Here is a 24,583-nt window from a genome sequence, read left to right on the forward strand (position 1 = left end):
GAGGCAGGTTTCAGAAACCTGGTTACCGCCTTCTCGATTCGCGAGTAACGACAAACACCAACGTTACGCTCGGTTCTCGCGCAGTACCTACGTCTCTCTGCCCCGCCCTCCACGCGCTTCCGCAATAGCTTCTCCGGCGCATGCGCCCTAGGCCGCTAGCGCTGCTGCGCAGGCGCACCGCCTGCGCCCGGCCTCTTGCGTAGGCGCAGTGCCTGAAGTTCATACCCGGGCGCAGGCGTACTCGTCTCTCTTCCAGCCTGCTTCCGCAGCCCTGGAGTTGGACCCGGCTTGGGTGGGCCTCGACAGCGGCAGCACGGGCGACGGCGATAGTGACAGGGACTGCGTGAGTCCGGACGGAAATGGCGATGGCGATGTCAGACAGCGGGGCGAGCCGCCTGCGGCGGCAGCTGGAGTCGGGCGGCTTCGAGGCGCGGCTGTACGTGAAGCAGCTCTCGCAGCAGTCGGACGGAGACCGAGACCTGCAGGAGCACCGGCAGCGCATCCAGGCGCTGGCGGAGGAGACGGCGCAGAACCTGAAGCGCAACGTCTACCAGAACTACCGGCAGTTCATAGAGACGGCCCGCGAGATCTCCTACCTGGAGAGCGAGATGTATCAGCTCAGTCACCTGCTGACCGAGCAGAAGAGCAGCCTGGAGAGCATCCCGCTTACGCTGCTGCCAGCTGCCGCCGCCGCGGGGGCCGCCGCCGCCTCCGGAGGGGAGGAGGGGGGAGGCGGTGCGGGGGTCCGCGACCACCTCCGGGGCCAGGCTGGCTTTTTCCCCAGCCCCGGGGGCGCCTCCCGCGACAGTTCTGGGCCAGGCGAGGAAGGAAAGCAGCGCACTCTCACCACCCTGCTTGAGAAGGTGGAAGGCTGCAGGCACCTGCTGGAGACGCCGGGACAGTACCTGGTGTACAACGGGGACCTGGTGGAATACGAGGCGGACCACATGGCCCAGCTGCAGCGGGTGCACGGCTTTCTCATGAACGACTGTTTGCTGGTGGCCACCTGGCTGCCACAGCGGCGGGGGATGTATCGCTACAACGCCCTCTATCCCCTGGATGGTTTGGCCGTGGTCAATGTCAAGGACAACCCGCCCATGAAGGACATGTTCAAGCTGCTCATGTTTCCCGAGAGCCGTATTTTTCAAGCGGAAAACGCAAAAATCAAACGAGAGTGGCTGGAAGTGCTGGAGGAAACCAAGAGGGCCCTCAGTGAAAAAAGACGCAGGGGGCAGGAGGAGGCAGCTGCCCCTCGAGGGCCACCCCAGGTGACTTCCAAGGCTGGCAACCCATTTGAGGACGAAGACGACGGCGAACCAGCTGTTCCCGAGGCAGAAGAAGAGAAGGTGGACCTCTCAGTGGAATGGATCCAGGAATTGCCTGAAGACCTGGATGTCTGTATTGCCCAGAGGGACTTTGAAGGGGCCGTCGACCTGCTGGATAAATTGAACCGTTACCTGGAAGATAAGCCCAGCCCACCTCCTGTGAAAGAACTAAGGGCCAGAGTGGATGAGCGTGTCCGCCAGCTCACTGAGGTGCTAGTGTTTGAACTCTCCCCGGATCGGTCCCTGAGAGGTGGTCCCAAGGCTACCCGCCGGGCGGTTTCTCAGCTCATCCGGCTTGGCCAGTGCACGAAGGCTTGTGAGCTGTTTTTGAGAAACAGGGCAGCAGCTGTGCATACTGCAATACGCCAGCTTCGCATTGAAGGTGCCACTTTACTCTACATTCATAAGCTCTGCCACGTCTTCTTTACCAGCCTTCTGGAGACCGCCAGGGAATTTGAGACGGACTTTGCGGGCACCGACAGCGGCTGCTACTCTGCCTTTGTGGTCTGGGCGAGGTCAGCCATGGGCATGTTTGTGGATGCTTTTAGCAAGCAGGTGTTTGATAGTAAGGAGAGCCTCTCCACGGCGGCTGAGTGTGTAAAAGTGGCAAAGGAGCATTGTCAGCAGCTGGGCGACATCGGACTAGACCTCACCTTCATCATCCACGCCCTCCTGGTGAAAGACATCCAAGGGGCCCTACACAGTTACAAAGAAATCATCATCGAAGCCACGAAGCATCGCAACTCCGAGGAGATGTGGAGGAGGATGAACTTGATGACTCCAGAGGCCCTGGGGAAACTCAAAGAGGAGATGAAGAGCTGTGGAGTGGGTAACTTCGAGCAGTACACGGGGGATGACTGCTGGGTGAACCTCAGTTACACGGTGGTTGCTTTCACCAAACAGACCATGGGCTTCTTGGAAGAGGCACTGAAGCTGTATTTCCCGGAGCTGCACATGGTGCTTTTGGAGAGCCTGGTGGAAATCATTTTGGTTGCCGTTCAGCACGTGGATTACAGTCTTCGATGTGAGCAGGATCCAGAGAAGAAGGCTTTTATCAGGCAGAATGCATCCTTTCTGTATGAAACTGTCCTCCCCGTGGTGGAGAAAAGGTTTGAGGAGGGTGTGGGGAAACCCGCCAAGCAACTCCAGGACCTGAGAAATGCATCGAGACTGATGCGTGTGAATCCCGAAAGTACAACGTCAGTGGTCTGAGGCCTGGACCTGTTTATGTGTATCCGTGTATATTGCTTATGGATTATTTATATTAAGTTGCAGTAGCATATTCTTTATAGTCTCAAACATGTCTTAAAAATAAAAGATGCCCTCTCGGATAGAAGTGCAAAATCACAAGGAGAAAGAAAAAAAATGTTAAACTAAGGCCATATGACCAAAACATTGGAATTATTAAAATATATAATATGCTTTCCTTTTAAATTATGCAGCTCTCTAATGCATATATCGTCACACTGTAGCACTTCAGCTTATCCTTTGACTCACGACACACGTTCTCACAGTGCAGGTTATGCAGCGCCAATAAACAGTTTCTGTAAATACAGAGTTTAAGTATGCTGTGAATGTCTCCCCGTTCACAAAAATGTTAGGTTTCTTAAAGGGTACTGTGCCATATAAAACACCCTGTGCCCTATACGTACACACCTTAACATGTGTTTGAACAATTTGGGGGAAAGAAAGGAGTTGAGGAAATTGGTTTTAGGATAAACTTTGGTCAAAAGAATTCCTTCATGAAGGTAGCTAGTGTGTGGACTTGAGCACTCCAATCCTTATAGAGCACAAGAGGAAGCTGTCATAAACACAGTTCCAACGTAATTTAAACGATTCAGCATTTTTAGCTGCCAATTAGCAGCTTGATAACACTTGATTTGGGAGCATTTACTTGAAAATCTTAACTATCATCAAATTTTTTTTAACATATTTTTGAGTTGTCTGAAGTTCCCTTTTATCATATTAAAAAAAATAAAAAACAAGACACATTGAAGAACCTGACAGCGCTTTTGGTGTGGGTTACACATAGTGGCTCAGACTTCATGCAAGTGGAAGAAAAGTTCAGATTTCAGGGTCTGGGTGGGTGGGAAATTAGAGAAAATCCTATGCAGACCCCACGGTGTTCTTAAGTATGACTGCTTTGAGCAGAGATTTGTTTTTGTTTTTTCGTGGCTAAGTGGATAGCTTTTCGTGGCTAAGGGTGTTTTCTCATCTCACAGAAAAGTGAGACAGTGTGCTCAAAGGAAGGAGGGGAAAAACCTTTGGTGACTCCTAAAATGCTCCAGGCTGCATTTTTCTTGTTTTATTTTTAAATTTTACTTGTTTTTCAAACTGAATATAATGCTTACTTCAGATTGTTTAGTAAACAAAAATAACTAAAGAAATTTGAGCTTCCCTAGGTTTCTAAACTTGCATTCATTGTATCTTGATTATCTGGCCTTCCTCATACTTGGAGAGAAACTGCTAAGACCCATTTTTCCCCTAACTCTGGTTGTGATTCTTGTCCCTAAGTGTCATTTCTGATGCCGATGACTTCAAAAGGTCGTTTCTTTTATCTGAAGGAAAATAGTGGTATTAAGACTGTGGGAATTATGTAAAACCTAAAATAGCTTCTAATAGCAGGCTAGGGTTGTAAAGCTCCTTGACTTAATTACTCATATGCCAGACGAGCCTCTCATTTTATATTTAGCTATGCATATCTAAAAGGTTGAAAATTATCAAAGTTAAAGATTTTCTTTGACCTTTTTTTCACATAACTTTAGCATTTGCTAGATAATAACCGTAACTGGATATCTCAGTTGAACAAAAACAGATATAATCTGCCTTTTTGTTTTTTAAGATCACTGGAAACTTGAATTTGATAAAAATTTTATGATTATTTTGTGCCACTTAAAGTTTCCAAAATTACATTGTATGAAACATGTATTGTGTCAATATTTGATGCTGGGTCCATGAAATGATACTTCTGAAATGAAAACTTCTCTTATGGCATGAAGTGTTAAAAACCTCAGTGCGTATGCTCTCAGATGCTATTTAAATGGTAGCCTTTTCACAGAACTGTCTGCTTTTTAAAACTGGAAGTACAGAACTTTCTTCTGTTAAAAGTTGTGTGTTCCTTAATCAGAGTTGTAGCGGGAGGAATTAAGCTGTTGGTGAATCAGTTCGTGTGGGAAGTTGATTAAAGACCATCAATGTTGCAACGTGCCTTTGTGCCAGGACAGAGCATTTCGCTGCATTTCCTCCAAGTGAGGTCAGAGCTCTTCTCTCTAGTTCTGTTTAGTTAGACACCAAAACAAGGTCTGAAAATGGAATGCGGTTAGAGATTGCCCCAAAATATCGTACATACGGTATTATACCACTTAAGTGTTGATTGCCTTGTCTCGGTTGCTTTGAAGATAACACTGTCACTTGAGCTTGAAATCAGACTTGATTGAATTAATTAGTGTTGAAGAAAGATGCCCTGTGGAATTGTCTGTTTTTGATAAAAGCCTCATTTCACTGAAGTGCGGAAAACTCACTTATTTTTGTTTAAAACACTACCTATCGTTGTCATCAGCACTTGTACTTTGCAACTCGCTTTCCTGGGATTGGGAACTCGGGACTTGACGTGTACTGTAAAATCAGTATGTGTACATTTTGCTTATTGGTATGCTGTGATCTGAGGGAATCGGAAATGTTTTACCAAAATAAAGCTGAAAATTTTTCTTACACTGGATAAAATCGATTGATATTACAATGTTATATTTATTTTCTTTAATGAGGATTTAATATTGTTATGTTCATGTTACTGAAATGTTTTAAAAGTCTAGGTTGTTTTCCAGTCTTTGTTTTTCTATATGAGGAGTAATAGGTACAAAACTGTTAGCTTATTTAAGTAAGTGTTCTGCTACTATCAGAATTAAGTGAATTAAGTCAGATGGCAACTTTTTAGGATTCCCTTGAGCGGGAGATTTCAGATGTACAGAATGTGAATTTACTCTAAAAACTGGGTGTTAGGGACTTCCCTGGCGGTCCAGTGGTTAAGACTCCACGCTTCCAATGCGGGGGGCGTGGATTTGATCCTTGGTCAAGGAACTGAGATCCCGCATGCCACGGGGCGTAGCCAAAAATAAATAAATAAGTAAAAATATAAATATAAAAAGTGGGTTTCATACCATCTGCACATCTTTAAGTGAAGAAAATATAATGTGGGCTATATGACCTAGGAACTAGGATCATAAATGACAAGGATCTCCTTTTTTTTTTTTTTAATAATACGTGGATATTGCGGGAACTATCACGTATAATTGATTTAACAGTATTTAACGAATGCTATGCCTCACATTGACTAAAATGCGGGTGGGGAGGACAAAATACAGTTAAGCATGCTTTCACGTAATATGCTTAAAAATTGGTGAAAATAGAGAAAAACTTGGAAAATAAATTAGCAAATTAAAGGCAAAACTGTTGCAAATTAAATTCGGCAAAATTAATTCGTTTATCAATTTGAATAATTGCAAACCGTGTTGGGAAAAAGAAAACAACAAGACCAAAAAACCTGCGTGTCGCAGTATAAGTGCCATGGGAATGCTGAGAAGGATGAGAGCAGTGTTATTCTGAGTTTGGAAAGGCCTCGTGGAATTGTTGGCCTTGGAGCAGGTCCTGGAAGAGGGGACGAGATTTAGGTGTGCAAGGAAGATGGGCGTGCAAGTGTGAGCAAAGACATGCAGCAGGAGCGCGTGCGTGCTTGGGACAGTCTTGTGAAGTAACGTCACTGTCACAGCGCCGTTGTAGGTGTGCTAGAGATTTGAGGAGAGGAACGCTGTGTCTGTAACTCATCCCTACTAAGGAAGCTTCCATCATGCAGAGGGTAGGAGGTAAAAAGTCCACGTCATCCTGCCCGAGCCCCCGGTGACCCCCCTCAGCATAGGTGCCACTTGTAAGAGTTTCTCATACATCTTTTCCCCAGAAATTGGACTGTTCGGCACCTACTGTTGAGCCTCTTGCTCCCACTCGAGTGCCACCAGTTCAATATTTCTCAGAACTGCTCACGTCAGTACCTCACCGGGCTGGATTTTTCTGTGATTGAACAGCACTCAATCACAATGAATGGATCTGTCAGGATTGCGCGCTTTCCAATTACTTTGCTGTCTTCAGGTTTTTTTCAGGATTGCCAAAAATCCTGAAAAAAGCTCTCTGTGCACGTATCTTTGCTTACCTGTGCGACTGTGTCTTAGGACACATTTCTAGAAATTGCTCGGCCAAACCGTACATTTTAAATTTAGGTAAATGGGACTTCCCTGGTGGTGCAGTGGTTAAGAATCTGCCTGTCAATGCAGGGGACACGGGTTAGAGCCCTGGTCCAGGAAGATCCCACATGCCTCGGAGCAAATAATTTACATCTTTTAACTCAATTTTGAAGTGTTTTCACACACACACACACACACACGCACACACACGCGCACACAAATTGGCATGCAACAGTTGTCCCAAGGTAAAACACAGTCACCTTAAAACTGTTGCAAGTATTTTCACCCAAGGTTGAAAAATTGTTTATCCTGAACGTGAAAACCTGTAACAAATTTAAATTAATTATATAAAACTCGTTACTTGTAGTTTTCCCCTTGCAAAGATCCAAAAAGAAAATGTCCAAATAACTAATATACATCAGTCACAACATGGTCCTGGATCACCCCATACCAAAACTGGATGCTCCTTTAATTTTAAACCCATCATCAGAGACCAAGAGAACATCATTTCGTTTTATACAAAACAAAATTCACATGTGCCGAAAAAGAAAAAAAAACAGAAACAGAAACAAAACCCCTAGTACTGACAGTAACGTTCAGTACACTAATTAGTGGCCAAAACGCCACCGATCAAAAATAAAATAGTGGCCGTATATCACTGCAAAGAAATCCAAGAGGCTTTTAACCCTTTGGCATCAGAAATCCAGATTTTTCCAGTTATGTGAATGCGTACCTCCTACGTGCCAAGAATAGAGAAAGTGTATGTACCGGCATAGAAAGAAAAAGAACCACCGTTCACTGCACCACCCAGAGAATTGGCTTTAACAGAGACTTCTCACAAGGTTAGGCAGAAACCAAAAAATGGTTATTAGCTGCTTGTGTCAACAATTTTGAGTGGAGGTGATTGAGTTCTAAGGTTCAAAGTAAAACTTTAAAGGGGAAAAAGGTTAGGCTGGATAGAAAATGTCAAGATTCAGATTGTTGTTTCTGGTAAGGACTCAACAAAAGGAATCTTTAATGACTTGAACTGCAGGATAAAAGGGATCCCAAGAATGTAGTCATTTTTAGTAAAGTGCTATCAGTAAAGTACTATCCTGAACAAACTGCATTTTATGATGAAAACAAGAGGAAAGAAGATATAGTAAAGACTATACACCTATATTCCACTCACAGTGTTTGAGTTCTGGAAGGACCTGTATGATGAAGGAAGAATTCAAATGTGAAATTATGCCAATCACACGTCAAATTTTCACTATAACTTTCTCAAAGAAGTGTTTTCCCTCAATATCTGTTAATCACAAAGAAACAGAAGCTGTGAATGTACAGTTCAGAAAATAAAAATGGAGAAACTAATGACATTATCATGACCAGGATGTTTGGTAAACAGTGAATTATGAATTTGGGATCTTCAGGAAAAGGCTTTTTAAACAACCCTCTGGACTTCAGAAAATCTCTTCAGGTAGCAGATCTGTCCCACTGTCATAGCAACTAGAACAAGAACTTCAAAGAGGGACCAAAGGACCATTCTGCTCTCTGTGTTGTCATTGATCGCTCTGTGTATTCTCTCCCAAACTTCCACGTATTCCTGTTCACGCTTTACAGCCATCACCGCCGCTGTGAGCTCATTAATGATTTCATCTACCTTGTTCTGTTGAGCTTCTGTTTCCATGTCCTGTCCTTTTGGAGCCTCCCCACTATCACTGTGAATATCACTTTGTCTTGGGGGTCATGGTGGACATCCTATTGCTAAAACAAAACTTATTATGTTCCATCCATGTGAGCAGCAAATGTGTATTTCCCCACTGGACTCCCGGTCTCCTTTATAAATTCCTGTATTATCAGGCCCTGTAATCTCCACGTCGATGTCCAGGAAGCTGCCCTTGGCCACCTCCAAGATGAGGCCCATCTCGGTGCCCGAGGTGACCCGCTGGAAGAAGCACTCCTTGGCATGCCCGCCGATGCTGACGACGTAGCCTGAGGCCGTGGCCGGGAGGGCGGCCAGCAGTTCAGCGAGCGTCCTCATGGTGGCGCTGGGCCCGAAGCCAGGACCCAGGACCGGGACTGCGGCCTCCAGAGTATTCCGATTGTGGTAAGATTTACTCATCTGTGAAAAAAACTTACCAAGTTTTGCTTGTAATTTTTATGCGTGACATTCAGCAACCTTGTATTTCTTTTTTTATTAAGCTCCCTACATCTGTCCTTTGCCATTCTTTTCTTAGATGATCTTGGTCTTATGATTTTGTAGTTTATAGTATATTTAGGAAATTAAGTTTTCATGTATACTAAGTGTTACAGGTATTTTCCCCCTCGTTTGTCATTTATTCATTTATCTATTTATTTATTTATTTTTGGAGTACAGTATATGTTAATCTGTTATGAAGCCAGACTTATCTGAGTTTTTTCTGTGTGATTCCTATGTTTTCGGTCAGACTTTGAAAGGCCTTACTCACTTTGATTCCAAAAACATTCATGCTTTTTTCTAGCAATTTAGTATATTGTAGTATTTGAAAATCTGCTCCATCTGTAATTTGTATTAAAGAATGATGTAAGTATCCCATTTTCCCACAACTATCAATAATTAGCAAATTGCTGTAGTAATTTTGAATCATCCTTCTTTCCCCCCCCTTACTTGAAATGCCATTTTAATAATTTATTATAGTTGTACTAGATGTGTATCTGGGTGCATTTTTGGCTCTATGTTCTGTTTCACCGATATTTTGATTTCAGTGCCATTATCAACCTGTTTTAATTGCAGATTTATAATTTAATAACTGGTAGGACTGGTCTCATTCTTCTGCTGTTTCAGTTTTTTCCTAAGTATTCTTACATGTTTATTATTCAAATTGCCTTTTGAATAATTTAATGACACTCCTTACCATCCTCCAAAAGAGTTGGCATTTTGATTGAAATCATATCGAATGTAGATTAATTTAAGGAAATTTGACATCTTTATAATTTTGAATCTTATTTATTTATGCAAGTGTACTTCCATATTTCAGCAGCATTTTCAAATTTTCTTCAGGTAGATCTTGCACGTTTCTTGGTGAGTTTATTCCTTGGTACTTCATCTGTAATGCTTTTGTGAATGAAATCTTTAAGAGTTTTCCAGGATATAATCACATCACCCAAATAAGGATAATTTTGCCTCTTAAATTTTTATACATCTTATGGAGTTCTCTTAATATCCTATATTAAGTTGAACATCCAAAACTATGTTAAATCATAGATTTTGCTTGATATTAATATCAAGGAGTTAGAAATTATACCAGATATGTGTCTACTAGAAGTGTTTTCCCTGTTTTTTTTCCCTCAGAGCCTGATGTTGGCTTTTGATCGTTATGTTAAGGAAGTGATCATCTCCTCCAGTTAACTAAGAGTTGTGGTTTTAATTTTTTTAGGTCAGGAATGCATGTTGAATTATCAAATGAATCTCAGCATCTATTTTTGCCCTAATTTGTGAGAAATGTCTTCATCTTCCAACCTTCTACTGAGTTTTTCATTTCCTGTTTTCATGTTTATTTTCCCTGAGCTCTCTTTTTGTCTGACTGTCCCCTTTACAGAGTATCTTTTATCACGTGGAGGCTATTAAGAATATGTGGTTTCCTTGTTGTCACTATGAAGGTGGCCCTCGGGCACACCCCAGGGGCTGGGTTCTCCATGCTGGCTCTCCCAACCCTACCCCGCCTGCCGCCCTCGCCCCTACCCAGCGTCGATTTCTGGACTCAACAGTAGATGGAGTCCCGCAGGACAAACCGCTCCCAACTCCCCCGGCCCCAAGACCTTCTTTCTTTCTGAAGAACTTCAGGGCCAGGTGCAGGAGGCGAGAGGCAGTGGGCAGGAAGCAGGCATCTCTCCCCCCTGCTCCTTTCCTGGGGCCCTGCTTCTTCCTGAAAATCCCATTTTCTGCCTTGGGTTTAAATCAGTGAAAACAAAAGCCAAAAAGCCTAAGAGGGAGACATTTTGTGGGTGATGTTTTTGCCTTCCACCCCGCTGCTAACTTCCCCCCAAACAAGGAAAATGAAGCTTGATTATTTGAGCGGTGAAAAAGGAAAAGAAAAACACATAAGGAGAAAAACTAAAACATCAAGAAATATTCAACCACATGTGTATATAGCACATATATATACTGGGTCTCACCAGGATGGTCATTTTAAATAAAGAACGAGAGAGAGAGAGAGAGAGAGAGAGAGAGAGAGAGAGAGAGAGAGAGGAGAAAGAAGGGAGAGAGAGAGAGGAGAGAGAGAGGAGAGAGAGAGAGGAGAGAGAGAGAGGAGAGAGAGAGAGGAGAGAGAGAGATGGAGCAATGCACCACCCCATAATGCTGTTGGGCTGAACAGCTGGGCTGAGACCTGCTCTAAGTCAGGGATGCGAGTGCCTAAGGCCATAATGACCACTCCAGAAGCACCCAATCTCATTTACTCTGAAAAGCCAAGGAGGGCTTGTCCCAGTCAGGAGTAGCAGTAATAACAGGTTACACTTACTGCCAAGGACTCTTTGAAACATTTCACTGACACACGTTTCTCACAACTCAAGAGGTATTAGCATCATCCCCATTTTATGCAGAAGGAAACCGGGGCTCTGAGAGTTTAAGCAAATCACACATAACACAGGGCTACTGCACGGCAGAGTTGGATTTCATAGCCAGTTGGGCTTTGGACCCTGCATTCTTAGCTGCTACATTATACTGTTTGGATGGGAGACTGTCCTGGAAAACCAGATGCTAAGGGTCTTTCTTTTTACTTACTTCAAAGCAGGGGCAGCTCCAGAATTTATAGGTCGGGCGGGGTGTGGAGGGGAAGGCCTTAGGGACAGCAGTGTGGCTTGTAACTGCGGTGCGTGCGGAGCTCGTGTGTGGCAGGGTACAGGATACACGCTTTGAAGCTCTGACAGCATATGAAGCGTGCTGTTCTTTGACTAAGACTTTCGGTTGACTTGGGTGACTTGGGAGGGTCTGAGGAGACTGAGGGGAAAAGTGCCCCCTGCCACCTCCCACAGCTGTCTCCCTCTGCTGCAAGGCCTCATTTGGTTTGGGCTGTACCCCGTTTTCCTACCTCTCCTGTCTGCTTGCTTGTGTGGTTCTGATGCCAGAGCTGGCCAGGAGACAAGTCTATAGCCACGTGCACCCCAAACTCCAAGGTCTTTGTCCCCAAACCTGAAATGCATTACAAACAGGTCTCAAAGTAGATAAAAGTCACCTTAGTCTTCATCACATATATTCATGGCATGAGAAGAGAACAAGTAACCAAACCGGGTGTACAGGGATTCTTTCTAAGGCATGCCTACGCAGCTAGGATTGGCCAGGACCCCGCCTCCCCACTGCTCTGGTCTCCCTGGAGGGCAGCAGCTCAGTGCCATTCGGCTGGCGTGCCATACAGCCCTCAGCCAGGAACAGCCCAATTGACTCCTCAGCTCTTATGCAGCCTCAACACACGCCAGTCTTCTCTGGCTCCCGAAACAAGCAGAGCCACACGGAGGGCCCCTCTGCCCCCCCCCCCCCCCAGACTAGAGCAATGGCTCTCCAATCTGAATATGCAGCAGAAACCACCACATGTCGAGAAACTGTTCAGCATTTCCCATGGCACTTATGTTCCTGTTCAAATGTTTTACAAGAGTCTCTAAGCCGCTACAGATGTTGAGCCCTGCTGCTATGGATGCAATGGTGGCCCCCAAATTCAGATATTGAAGCCCTAATCCCCAGTGTGACAGTATCTGGAGATGAGCCTTTGGGAAGAAATTAGGGCTAGATGGGGTAAATGGGGGTGCGGCCCTCATCTGACAGGGTTAGTGCCCTTCTAAGAATAGAGAGCAGAGAAGACTGTTCTGTCTCCAGGTGCACAAAGAGGTAATGTGAACACACAGCAAGGCGGTGGCCTCCTACAAGCCCAGAACAGAGGCTTCATAATGAAACCTACCTTGCTGGCACCTTGGTCTTGGACTTCCAGCCTCCAGAACGGTGAGAAAACAGATTTCTGCTGTTTAAGCCGCCCACTCTGGAGCATTTCATATGGCAGCCCAAGCAGACAAATACACCTGCCTTCCTTTTTAATTTCACTTCCCATGACTCTTGTTTCAGCCACATTTCAGGTCCTTTGGAACCAATCCCGAGACCTTTCAATCACTATTCTTTCTGCACACCCACCCCCGTACCTCCTGTCACCTCAACCCCACGCTTCGAGGACTGGCTCCTCTCACCCTAATTCTCAGCTTAAATGTCACTTCCAGTAGTGGCCAGCTGTCAAGGTTTTTGCTGTTCACCCACCTTATTTCAAACTTTTCTTCCCTTGAATTGTTAAGCCTATTTATGATACTTCTCTTTGTTCCATGTACTTTCTCTAATTCAGTTTTATTGATTAAGGCCCTTGGGTGACAAAATTTACTGTAAGCTAGCTACCATATTACAGATCTCTGTCAAATGTGCACTTGTTTGAGGCAACTTTAATTAAAGGAAGCCAGGAGAAGTCTCAGATATGCCCCTTCTAGTAGTTTTCTTTTGATAGCCAGAGCCTTTAGACTCGATGCTGCACTTTAATTCAGAAGTCAATGTAACAGTTTAATACATGTAGTAAGTTAAAAAGTATTAGTGAAATAGGAGCTGGGTTTTGTTTTTCCAAACATGTTTCCGAAAGCCTGTTTTATTTTAAAACACACACGGAGTTGGACACAAATGCCTTTTTAACCAACGTGGAGATTTCACGGATTGCTTAAATCGGTCACTCTTCCTCTCTACTGAGCCCGCCGTTCTTGACGCCTTATGAAGGACGAGAAGATGGGTCTCTTCCTTTGCTTCCCTCTTTGTTGTAATACGAGTCCTTGGGTGACAGTAATTATATGACCAATTTTCCCGTAACCGTTTGGCAATCATTAAAGCTTTGCAGTTGCCGGTTTTCCTACTGGTGTCTTACCACCTAAGGGAGAAAGACAGAGACGGCTCATGAAATGATATTGAGTTTGCCCTTCCTTGTACAACTGTTTAGGCACTGGCAAAAGAGAAACACATGCCACTTGTGCAGAGTTTTACAGACTGACAAAGCACCAATGGAGACAAGCAGCGCCCTTCGCTGGAGAAGCAGTGGTGTCTCAGAGGCGATGGGCATGGCCAGCCCCACAGCCATGTTTCCTGAACTTCACGTCTAGCGTGGTCTAGTACGTTCACACTCACGTATCTGCCTTCTGAGAGGAAGAACTCAATCCTGTCGTCCTCACGACGAGGGCTTCGGGGTTTGTTTTAGTTTATGCCCCTCTCACCAAATTCAAAATCGAGTTTCAGGGTCACGTATTCTGAAAGTTCAGACATACTATAAATAGAAGACTGGGGGGAAATTCCCTGGAGGTCCAGTGGTTAGGACTCTGTGCTTTCACTGCCGAGGGCCCAGGTTCATTCCCTGGTCAGGGAGCTAAGATCTTACAAGTCGCGGCGCGGCCAAAAAAAAAGAAAAAAGACTGGGATTTCAACCTACGTATTTTCTTCAACAAGAAATTAGCATTTTCACCTTCCCTCTCTCTGTCAACCATACCTTTGCCCTCTGTACTTTTTTCTTCAATGACTCTCCTTTAACCATACGCCTGCCCTGGTTTTCCCCTAATCCCAGCAGACATCTATCTAAAGCTCTTCTATACAGGTTTGACAAGTGTACTGAGTTACGATTAGGTACAAAAATACTACTTGTAAGAATATCCACTCAGTGAGCTAGTGCTTTTTCAATATAATCAGCAATTAGTTTTTTCAGAAGCTAACACCCTCCCCTTCGAAAGTCACCCCATCATTCCTATGAGAAGTGTTCTCTACCTCCTCTAACCTTGCAAATCTGTTTATATCAAAAGTCTTGACTCTTACTGTATACCATAAACAAATGGCCTCGCCTTTTGGGACTGGACTATTTCTTTATAAGCTGATAGGATCTGCAGAAGAGTCTGGATTGGATTATTCTCCTAAGGATGTGCTATCAGCCCCCAATTTCAAGTTCAGAGTCTATATATGATGTGGACATTGATCCCGACCCTCACACGGGAAAGAAGAGATCTGAGGGTGGAGAGGGAGCAAGTGAATCCAAGGACCAAAACGAGAGCAATTTTCTTGATGCTCACTAGGACTAGATGGAAAGGTCTAGATCTTGGACCCTGATGAGTTATGTCAGGAGCTGATCATTTTTATGTTGTATAAGACCGCCTATTTTATGCCTGCTGTGTCTTCTCTGTTAGTTTTCTCCTTAGTGTCCTTGAGAAAATTCTAGATGACAGAAATAGTTCTCTGCGTATACTAAAACTCTACTGCTGTTCATTTTGATAAAGCGTTTAGTGCCATACTTTCTTGTTTTACTATATGTTGATAAATGCAATGTGCAAACCCATCATATTTTTATTAAGCAGCACTTACCAAGCATTTCTTCTAACTTTGTTGTGGCAGGTTCATTCACAGTAAATATATAATCATTATTTCTAGGAGGAAAAGTAACAAGCTTTCTTATTGCATAAACCAGGAGGAAAAGACAACATTCATTATTTATATAGTAAGACTACTTTTAAACAGTCTTCCTCAGGGCTAGTTTTAAATAGTTGAAAGTTGTGTGTATATATATGTAAGAATACACACACACACACACACACACACACACACAACATGCCCCGCCCCTCAATTTTTCTTATAATTAACCTATAAATTTCCATATTAGGTCGAAGCTAAAATGCTGGCCTAAAGCACTTTCTTTCTTTGCTTCAATATGGTTTTTATTCACACCCACAATAAAATTCGCATGGTAACTCAGAGTGACTTAGCTAATCAGGGCATGGATAAGTGAAGCATGATGTAATGCTTCCTAGATCCTGCATTTCCACATCTCTCTCTCGACTTGGCGCTCAACTGTTCTGAGCTGTCGCTGCCCCCTGAGCTCACCCTGGGCATCGTGCACAGTTACTTACACCTTCTTCTTCTCCACCACACCGAGCCTCACAAAAGCTGCTAAGGCATTTTTTTGTACATCGGAGGATAATACATCGTAACACTGTGAGGCACCTAAAAGAGAGGGAAAGGGAGAGTTAGTGGCTTACTTTCTGTGCTCAACTAACAGAAGTTACCACCCACAGAGGTGTGACTCACCTTGATGGAGAAGCTGACCTGTGAATTTTCTAACGTTCACCAAGTACTGTTTCTCAGTGAAGTAGCCTTCTTCTTCGTTCAAGAGGTATTTGCAAATTATCTGATTTTTAAGAGGGAGGATGAGAGGAACAGAAAGTGAAACAGAGCAGCCAAATACCGGAGAAGAGTAAATAACTTTACACCTGCCGCTCTTAACAGAACGATACTTTATATTAGAGCAGAATCAAGACCTCCCCCTGATCCCGACCAAAAAAAGTTCTACCTTTCACCTGGGCAAGACACTTGCTCTTCAGACCAGAAACAAGTACAGGGTAGGAAAGGGAAAGTCTTAGTTATATTTGCTATGGGAGGATGAAAGAGAACTTGCGAAAGATTTACACACCTGGTAAGATTCCACAAAAGGTTTAAAGAGTCCTATTAAAAACTCTAGCACAGTATTTCCTTTTTCTGTAACTAGGATGTCCCTTGTTGTCACCTGTGTGGCCTCACTCTTACAAAGCAGGTAACAGCCTTCTTCGAAGTCCTGCAAGGGGAGGGGAGAAGACAGAATGCACCCTCTAATTTGTAACTTAGGTCAACGATCCACTGCTGGGCTCAGCACGTGCAGCCCCGTGCCCTCAAAACAAGGGAAATACCAGCTAATTCTGCAAGCCTTCCCGGACTGCTGTGGCTGTCAGACAGGCGCCAGAGCAGCAGTGCTCCGACACTCACAACGCTGAACCTCAAATACAGCAAACACCAAAAACTGATGAGCCTCAGAAATCATCACCTGGGCCACAGATTTTCCTTCGCTTTGCACTGACGAGCCATACTCCTTGCTCTTGAATAGAAGTGCATGTAGCAAGTCCAAAAAGTACTGAGAATCATGTTATGCTGAGAACGGCTGCCCTCATTTCCTACTGAATAAAACCTGTGGCCCTCAGCCTAACGGACAGACACTTAACCCACTTGTCAATGCTGGCACTGCCCCCAGCCCAGCAAGCCAGAAGTCCAGCTCTGGGAGCCTGATCCTTCCCTTGCTGTCTACACCACCAGGCGGGACACTGTTCTCTAATCGCAAAGCAAAAGGCCCTAATCATTCTAACAAGTGGTGCCGGAAAATGTGTGCCGGTTGCTAAAATTTCTAACAAAACAGAGTTGGTTTATTTACAGTGGCTGCGCTAATGGTTCAAAGATTTGGTTCCTCTCACCAAATAATCCCTAAATTATTGATTAAACCTGACCAAGAATTAAAACAGAGTTTGTTGAACTGTGAGTGTCCATGTTTCTCTTCTGTTCTGCTGCATGTAGCCTTGAAGGCAGGGAAGACACCCCTGTGAATCCAAGCCTAACGTTTCCAGAACTCATACCGCAAACACACCTGCTCTTTGGCAGGAAGGATTTACCTTTAGCGCATTTCCTGGAAGAAAGATGAACTCATCTGAAAACACATTGCATAGGAAGCGAAAGCAACTGTAGACATCCTCTGGAAATAAATTCATTACATAAAATTACAACTCTGCTTTTTAAACATTCAGGGAGTACCAAGAAGTCCATGATACTCCAAAATGCAGTATTTTAAAGGCATATTACTCATATACCAGGGACAAGAATTAAGGCCCCCAAAGGAAGCTATAACCAATCCAAATTTTACCTACAGAGAAACTACAGGCTAGCATAGTTTCAATGGTTGAGACTGAATTACAACCAGGTCTCTAACCAGTCAGTCTGGTAACGAGCGAGAGGCCACAATCCGCAGAAACCAGGGCACTTCATTTCCCCTGTACGTGGTTCCCTAGCAGAGAAGGAAAGGAATGGCTTCCTTCATTCCCTTCCACGCTCATACCTGCTGATGTCTCTACTGTACCTTTAGCGCCAGGACACACTGGCACACAATCATAGAGACTACTGTCTTATCCCTCGGGCATGGAGGTCTGCCTATAGACCATCTTTCTGACGTGAATTTTCTCATTAGAAAAATATACATCCATATGGACACAAACGGTTGCCTCCAATTTCAGGGTGTTCACACTGAAACACTCTAGAAGACCACGTATGTGCCCCACAGTTGTGGACAAATCCCAACGTAAGAAGCCTCAGACAGAACTAAGATCAAGCTTTGAGTTTTCTGTGTCCTGAACTAAGCTGTCTGACCTCTCTGGGACCCAGTTTCCTCATTCACAAAATGAGGGCATGAACGCCGGACCTCTGAGGTTCCTTCCAAGGCTAAAGGTCTGTGGCTGAGCTCAGTGTTTCTCTACTCTGGCTTTTCCTTATAATTATCTACAGAGCTTTGAAAAGCCAAAAACAAAAACATCGATTTCTGGCCCACACCCCAGCCAGTTGCATCAGAAACCTTCGGGGATGGGACTCAGCCCCCAAGAGTTCTAAGGCGCAGCCCGTGTAGAAAACCCCTGGTCTTGACTACAGGCTTCTGTGAAAAACAGTTTTACTCCTTATCATACTCCCCGGTGCGACCAGAATGCTACCGTGTGCTGAGCACTCACACACCGCTGGACCGTTTACCCGCCCTGTCTGCTTCTGTCAGAGGGAAGTGATGTCAGAAAAAGAGCATCAGACCAGCAAAGGGGGAGCTGTGCTCTAGTCCCAGATCCTTAAAGGATCAGGAATCTCTGGCCTCATTCTCCTTATTTATAAAAGGAGAGGTTGAGATGAGATGATTTCTTAGGTCCCTTGCAATTCCCAAATTCTATGGCCAGGTATGTAGGGGAAAAAAAACCTAATGAGCTCTGAGAAGAGGTCCATCCCTTGCTGGTGTGTGGGCTGCAGGCATGTGGCAGAGCATTATAACAGAAGGCTTCAAACGTTGCTCTCTATATGGAACTCAACGGCCAGGTCTCTTCCAAGACTCAAGACCACCTTCCCGAAGGTTACCTTTCCTGAACCCAGGCGTCATCTGCAATGCCACAGCTACTAAGGAAGGACGGACAAAAATGTTGAGCAGCTGGTTCCTGTAAGCCGAGCACACGAGGAGAGTGATGTGCTGGAAAACAAGCCCATCGACCACTTCTGGGCCTCCAGAGTCCACTTTCAGAGTCACCCGGTCTTTGACGAGGCTGACGATGTTGGAATGCAGAAGAAGGCTGGACTGGACCACTTCCTCAGCAAGTTCATTATCTACACACATACACAGACAATTCATTCAGGCAAATGGCCAAGAAATGGGATGGTTACTGCTGGGAGTCTTAGGCTCGGTACGAATCAACGCTAGTGACCCGACACGTTTATTTTCAAGTGCCAGGTACGGGTTTTAGGCTCCACCAATTCGGCTAATGATACCATATGTGAAGGATATTTTAAAAGCACTCTTTCATAAATCAACCCTCTCTGAGGACATGTAACATGCTTTCTTATCTACCCCCAATCTGTCAGCCATTCTGAAATGCACAATTCCCACTCTGAAAATCAACACTTCCTCAGGAACCAAGGTTTTGTAATTGCAAGTTACAGGACAAGAAATTCACATATATGGGAATTTAAGAATACTAGGGGGGCTTCCCTGGTGGCGCAGTGGTTGAGAGTCCGCCTGCCAATGCAGGGGACACGGGTTCGTGCCCCGGCTCGGGAAGATCCCACATGCCGTGGAGCGGCTGGGCCCGTGAGCCATGGCCGCTGAGCCTGCGCGTCCGGAGCCTGGGCTCCGCAACGGGAGAGGCCACAACAGTGAGAGGCCCGCGTACAGCAAAAAAAAAAAAAAAAAGAATACTAGGACAAGAAGACATGCTTCATACACACATACACACACCTCGCTTAGACCAATTCTGAGACGGCAAGGATATCACTTTACAACTTTGCAGGTAAACCCGAGGGCAGCCGAGAGAGGCACTCTCCTAGCTTCAGGTCTCTCTGAGCACAGAGGGACGCTGAGGAGATTCTTCTGGTTTTCCTACATCCAAGATAACTGAAGAGGCAGGCTCGTAACAGTTCCCGGTAAGTCATCACCTGACACTACACTGGCCTAGAGATAGCCAAGGAGTTAGAATGACAAGTCTAATAAAGAGACGGTGATATTTAACAACATTCTCGATACGGGAAATACTTGTATTGTTCGCCCGAGCCCAAGAGCTGGCTGACCGGCGTGTCAGGCAGGGGCGCTGCTCGTGTGTCATGAAGGGACATGGGGGAGCTGCGGTTCTCCTTTCGGACTCATCACATCCGCTCTGGGCTAATCTGCCTTGTCTCAGCTTGCTCGAGGTAAGGATGCAGCACATGACATCGTACATGTAATACAAGATGGTTTATCTTACCCGTACAATATAATGATATGTGTATCACAAAAAGGCCTAGACAGAATGCTTAAGAATATATGGGATCATCTGGGTAAAAAAGCAAAAAGGAACCGAATATACATGCCATGTGCTAGATTAGGAATAGTGTTCGATAACTACATGACTTCTGGTACTTGGATACCAAGCGGCTCTCACTTTGTAACGACTGGAGTTGTCGTGGCAGCTGCACACGTACTTTTCGCTGTGAACTGGCCACACAGTTATCCCCTCTTGAAAAACCAACACCTTAGAAAGACAGGTGCCTCTGCTTTCACACGGTTCTGGGCCAAACATTCGTCTTTCACGCCTTTCTGCCTTGTATTGCAGTCCACATGTCCTTTGCTTCCCATCAGACCGTTAACAATACTGGGATTCGGATTCATCTTTACTTCCCTCCCGGTGACCAACACTCAACTGGCCGGCACTCCTGTTGGCAATTCCTCCCGGCCTCTCTCAGCCACACCGCCCTCTGCCGCTGCCTGCCTTGGCTTCCTGAGTTCTTATCTACGCACGGCAACCTGCTCGATTGTCTCCCTGCCTCCAGTTTCTCCCCACTGTGGTCCATCTTTAAAACTGACATCAGGGGGCTTCCCTGGGGGTCCAGTGGGTAAAACTCCATGCTCCCAATGCAGGGGCCCTGGGTCCGATTCCCGGTCGGGGAACCAGATCCCGCATGCCACGGGGAAACTAAGCCCGTGCGCCACAACTACCGAGCACGGGAGCCGCAACTAAGACCCTGCATGCCGCAACTAAGACTCAGTGCAGCCAAAATAAAAGAACAAAAACATACCACCCTATTAAAAAAAAAACAAAAAACGTGACACCGGGCTGCTTGCTAAAGGCCAATCCCTCACACTTCCCTGCCTAAAACCCACGTCTGCGTCCTGTGACCTACAGACTCCAGTCTAGATCCCCAGGCAGCGGGCCTCTATGATCCAGCCTCTGTCCACATCTCCACCTACATCACTCCCTTCCCAGAGCCAATGTTACCAACCGCCAGCAGGTCAAGGGATGCCCGGGGCTGTCACACCCACCATCGCATGTTTCTTGATCCTTACATTAACAACGCTCCTCTCCCATCTGTCTTCCTGAAGAGCTCCTACCATCCCACCAAGATGGGCTCAAGTAACTTCTATGAAATCTTCCCTGCGTGTGGGCCCTTTCCTACACAGCAGTCTCAGTAAGCCCCAGCAATCTGTCCGTAGCTCTTTGTCTTTAAGTCACTGAGCCCTCTCTACTAGTTTACACATTACTACCCACCCTGTCTTCTACACACCAGCAGAACCTCCAGAACAAGGGTTGCATCTAGTTCATCTTTGTACCCCTGGGAGCTCCCAGCACCCACTAGGTACTCAGTATGGGTTTAATGAGTGGACAGTAAATACTTGACTATAAATAATTATCCGGTCTTAAAAAGACTGCATTTCCAATTGTAGTGTCTACAATTTTAAATCAGAGATTGAAAACAACTTAAGCTATTGTCATATACATCCCAAACTCCCGGCATAGTCTTCATAACTCCAATGAGGTTTCTACAAAGTTGTTATTATCAGAGAATTGTATACAGTTCTCCAAGACCAGCCCTTTAATTCTTATAATCCAGTGAGGCAAATGGGTTGCAAATATAATATGGTAGAAAGAGGTGGGTGTAGGGGCTTCCCTGGTGGCACAGTGGTTGAGAATCCACCTGCCAATGCAGGGGACACAGGTTTGAGCTCTGGTCCGGGAAGATCCCACACGCCGTGGAGTGACTAAGCCCGTGCGCCACAACTACTGAGCCTGCGCTCTAAAGCCCGCGAGTTTAGAGCCCGTGCTCCGCAACAAGAGAAGCCACCAGAATGAGAAGCCCACACACAACGAAGGGTAGCCTCCGCTCGCCGCAACCAGAGAAAGCCCGCATGCAGCAACGAAGACCCAACGCAGCCAAAAATAAAATAAATAAAAATTAAAAAAAAAATTTAAAAGAAAAAAATGAAAGAGGTGGGTGTAGAGGGAAGAATATGTGGAGCACAGAGAGTCATTATTTATTCTCCACTCTGCTAGGAAGCAAGGGAGGGTGTTCTGGTCCTCTGTCTACTCAGAGCCTCCTAGGGAGAAATGACGTGTAAACAATTATTCTCAAATAATTGATATGCTACGTTCAATGTCCTAGAGTGATAAAAACAGATTAGGCTTGCTTTCCCTGAGCAACGCTTTGCTTAAAGTTTTATATGGGTTTTTTTTCACGTCTAGGCTACAACTTTTCCAAATTAAGAAATAAAAAAAGCAAGCATTATCACCACATATGTCCCACATACATACCAGGCCAAGTGAGAAACCCCCCGAAGGCCTGGGCTAAGCCTTTCAGCCATAAAGTCTTTTCCAATAGGGCATCAAAGTCCATGGATGGCCGGTTCTGAAGCAGAACAGCAACTATTAGTGGCCACGGGCTCAGAACCAGGTTTTGAATTTGCAGGAGTTGCATTTTGTAGGCAACTTCAGTGACAAAGGCATGCATGTCCTCCGACTGTTTCTGAGGAATATATCTAAAAGGAAGAATACAGAACAACCAATTACAGTTCTGCTACTTAGACAATGTGAGTGGAGAAGGGAATGGGAGAAGACAGACCCTTTAGAAGGTTTCTCATACTTTCTGCCAACTGAACTCTCTCAGGTCACGCTGCAAAAATATACTTTCACTTTACTAGAGTGGGATCTGTCCATTCGTCTCTGGGCTATGCTCTGAGGTGATTAAAAATACTCAAGGCAAGAGGGTTGGTTCTATTATCCCTGGTTCCAGGCCAAAGCAAACAGACAAAAAACAGTTGCTGCTGCTTTGTCAGTGGGCTATATCGCTTCTTCTGTGAAAACCGATGCCCCCTCCCGCGGACTGAACTGCTCTGTTTCCTGAGAATCCACAGGACTTTGAACATGTCTCTTGTAGAACACACCTAACAGGTGATGATATGATATGTATGGCAACTGCTCATGCCTGTACCGACAGGCTGTACCGTTGGCCTGACTGCTACACCGCCCTTCTGAGAAGCTTCAGGGCACCTGCTAGGCACTGTCTCGGTCCTTACCCGACAGAGTCCTCATGCGTGGATCACCCAGCGTTGAGTCAGATGATATCCAGAACCTACCCAGAGCTGGCTGGAGCAAGGATATATGCATAGGACCTAACAGCAGGCACGTAAGGTGGCTTAGCGTGAAAGCTGTAGCCAATGAGGACTCCCTGGTAATGGATACAACTGGCCAATTCGAGATGGACCAAGTGAAAGCTTGTGGCTGCAGAAAGCTAACATCTGCCTCTGACAGCTGATGAAGCTGCGAGCGAGGCTGCCGGCTGCCGTGGGACCACTGGCGCTACAGATAAATTATGAACGATGCTGCAGTCACGGAAGCCTGGCTGGGCAGGCGATTCGTCTCCTTTACTCCTGCGGGTGTATTTCTCTACATTAAGAAAACCCAAATGTGTATCTGTACCTGCATGCTGAAAGAAGCTAACACATTTCCTTGCCCACAAAACTATAACCTTCTTGAGAACAGGGACTCACTCCCATTCGTTATTATTAAGCAATCCTTTCTAGGATCAAAAACAATACTTAGTAGATACTTTGGCTGGCCTACCAATAGTGCTCAACAATTCCCATACACGCACTTGTTAACAACGGCTTACTTCTTCACACTTTTAAGTCAGCAGGGTACTAGGGAGGGAGCCTGGGGAGAAGGAATCAAAAGAAGCATCTATTACTTTGAGAGCAGGCAATGGGTTCTGTGTTTTGTTTTGTTTGTTTGAGCACTGTCTGGCTTTGCACGTTTAATGTATATAGCCTGCAGTTAAGTGTCCGGCGAACATATTAATTGAAGCTTTCTGCTTCTCCGGGGTGTGATCTCAGATAACCAAGTTTCAGTACTAGAAGTGGTCAACTCAAGAATCACAGTTTACACTTTCAGATATTCATCCTTGTTTCTACGTCAGTTATGAAAACACAGGCCTTGCACCTTGGAACCAAGTTATATGGGCTCCGACCCATCCTCCCAGCTGCCAGAGATCGAAGTGACACAGGGTCTCCGAAGTACACATGAATGTTTCCAAACTTTTCAGAGAGAATCCTCCTGGCTTTCAACAATCCCTGAGAGTATCACAACAGGGGAAAAGAAAACAGGAATACATTCAGAAATCAGTTGGTGTATAAAGTACATCATAAATAAATATAAATTTAAAGAAATTTAATTTCTTTAAATTCCAGTACGATCAAGCTTGGCTCTCCTTTACGTACAGTTGTAGATTCTTTCGGCTTAGGAACCCCTAGGAGCTCATACGCATACAGAGTTTCTTCCAATATCCTATCGTAACTGATGCTGATTGGAACAAGGTAGGTATCAAAAACTTCTCTTTTAAAAAACGGTTCCATCACAATATTCAGAAGACCTGTAAACGTGCGGAGAAATGACCGTTCAAACATACTGAAAAGGAAAGCAAACAAGGCCGCAGGAAGATACCAGAAGTATACATTATACACCAAGCCCATAAATATAAACAGTTGACCTTAAAGAAACAGTTACACTTATGAAGTAAAGAACATCTTGCAAAAAACGTGTCAAGTTCTATTTAGCAGCTACGATGACACCACGCCTGAAGCCTCTGGGTTTGTGTTTTTCCTTCAGTCTGTAAGGAACCTA

The 24,583-nt window shown here is 45.1% G+C and overlaps 2 protein-coding genes and 1 pseudogene across 3 annotated transcripts in view; 1 reads left to right on the forward strand and 2 right to left on the reverse strand.

Annotated features, from left to right (window-relative positions):
- The first annotated feature begins 221 nt into the window (after positions 1-221).
- Positions 222-2,672, forward strand: EXOC8 (exocyst complex component 8). Its single transcript, XM_065894753.1, has one exon. The coding sequence runs from the start codon at positions 360-362 to the stop codon at positions 2,535-2,537; it is 2,178 nt and encodes a 725-aa protein (XP_065750825.1). The 5' UTR covers positions 222-359; the 3' UTR covers positions 2,538-2,672.
- A 5,307-nt stretch (positions 2,673-7,979) lies between these two features.
- LOC136136556 (transmembrane emp24 domain-containing protein 2 pseudogene) lies at positions 7,980-8,579 on the reverse strand (annotated as a pseudogene).
- Positions 8,580-13,158: 4,579 nt separating this feature from the next.
- The window catches only part of GNPAT (glyceronephosphate O-acyltransferase), a 30,564-nt gene continuing 19,139 nt past the window's right edge, over positions 13,159-24,583 (reverse strand). The window contains exons 7-16 of one of the 2 annotated variants that reach the window (XM_065893735.1): positions 24,181-24,332; positions 23,903-24,033; positions 22,220-22,443; positions 18,525-18,767; positions 17,036-17,115; positions 16,033-16,173; positions 15,651-15,750; positions 15,473-15,566; positions 14,931-14,992; positions 13,159-13,461 (exon numbers count right to left, since the gene is read on the reverse strand). In XM_065893735.1, coding sequence (XP_065749807.1) covers positions 13,418-13,461; positions 14,931-14,992; positions 15,473-15,566; positions 15,651-15,750; positions 16,033-16,173; positions 17,036-17,115; positions 18,525-18,767; positions 22,220-22,443; positions 23,903-24,033; positions 24,181-24,332 — 1,271 coding nt within the window. In that variant the 3' untranslated portion in view covers positions 13,159-13,417. The remainder of the gene's footprint in view (positions 13,462-14,930; positions 14,993-15,472; positions 15,567-15,650; positions 15,751-16,032; positions 16,174-17,035; positions 17,116-18,524; positions 18,768-22,219; positions 22,444-23,902; positions 24,034-24,180; positions 24,333-24,583) is intronic. The other variant, XM_065893737.1, reaches the window with a different exon arrangement.

This window comes from Phocoena phocoena, chromosome 16 (genome assembly GCF_963924675.1).
Source record: "Phocoena phocoena chromosome 16, mPhoPho1.1, whole genome shotgun sequence".
Lineage (NCBI taxonomy): Eukaryota > Metazoa > Chordata > Mammalia > Artiodactyla > Phocoenidae > Phocoena > Phocoena phocoena.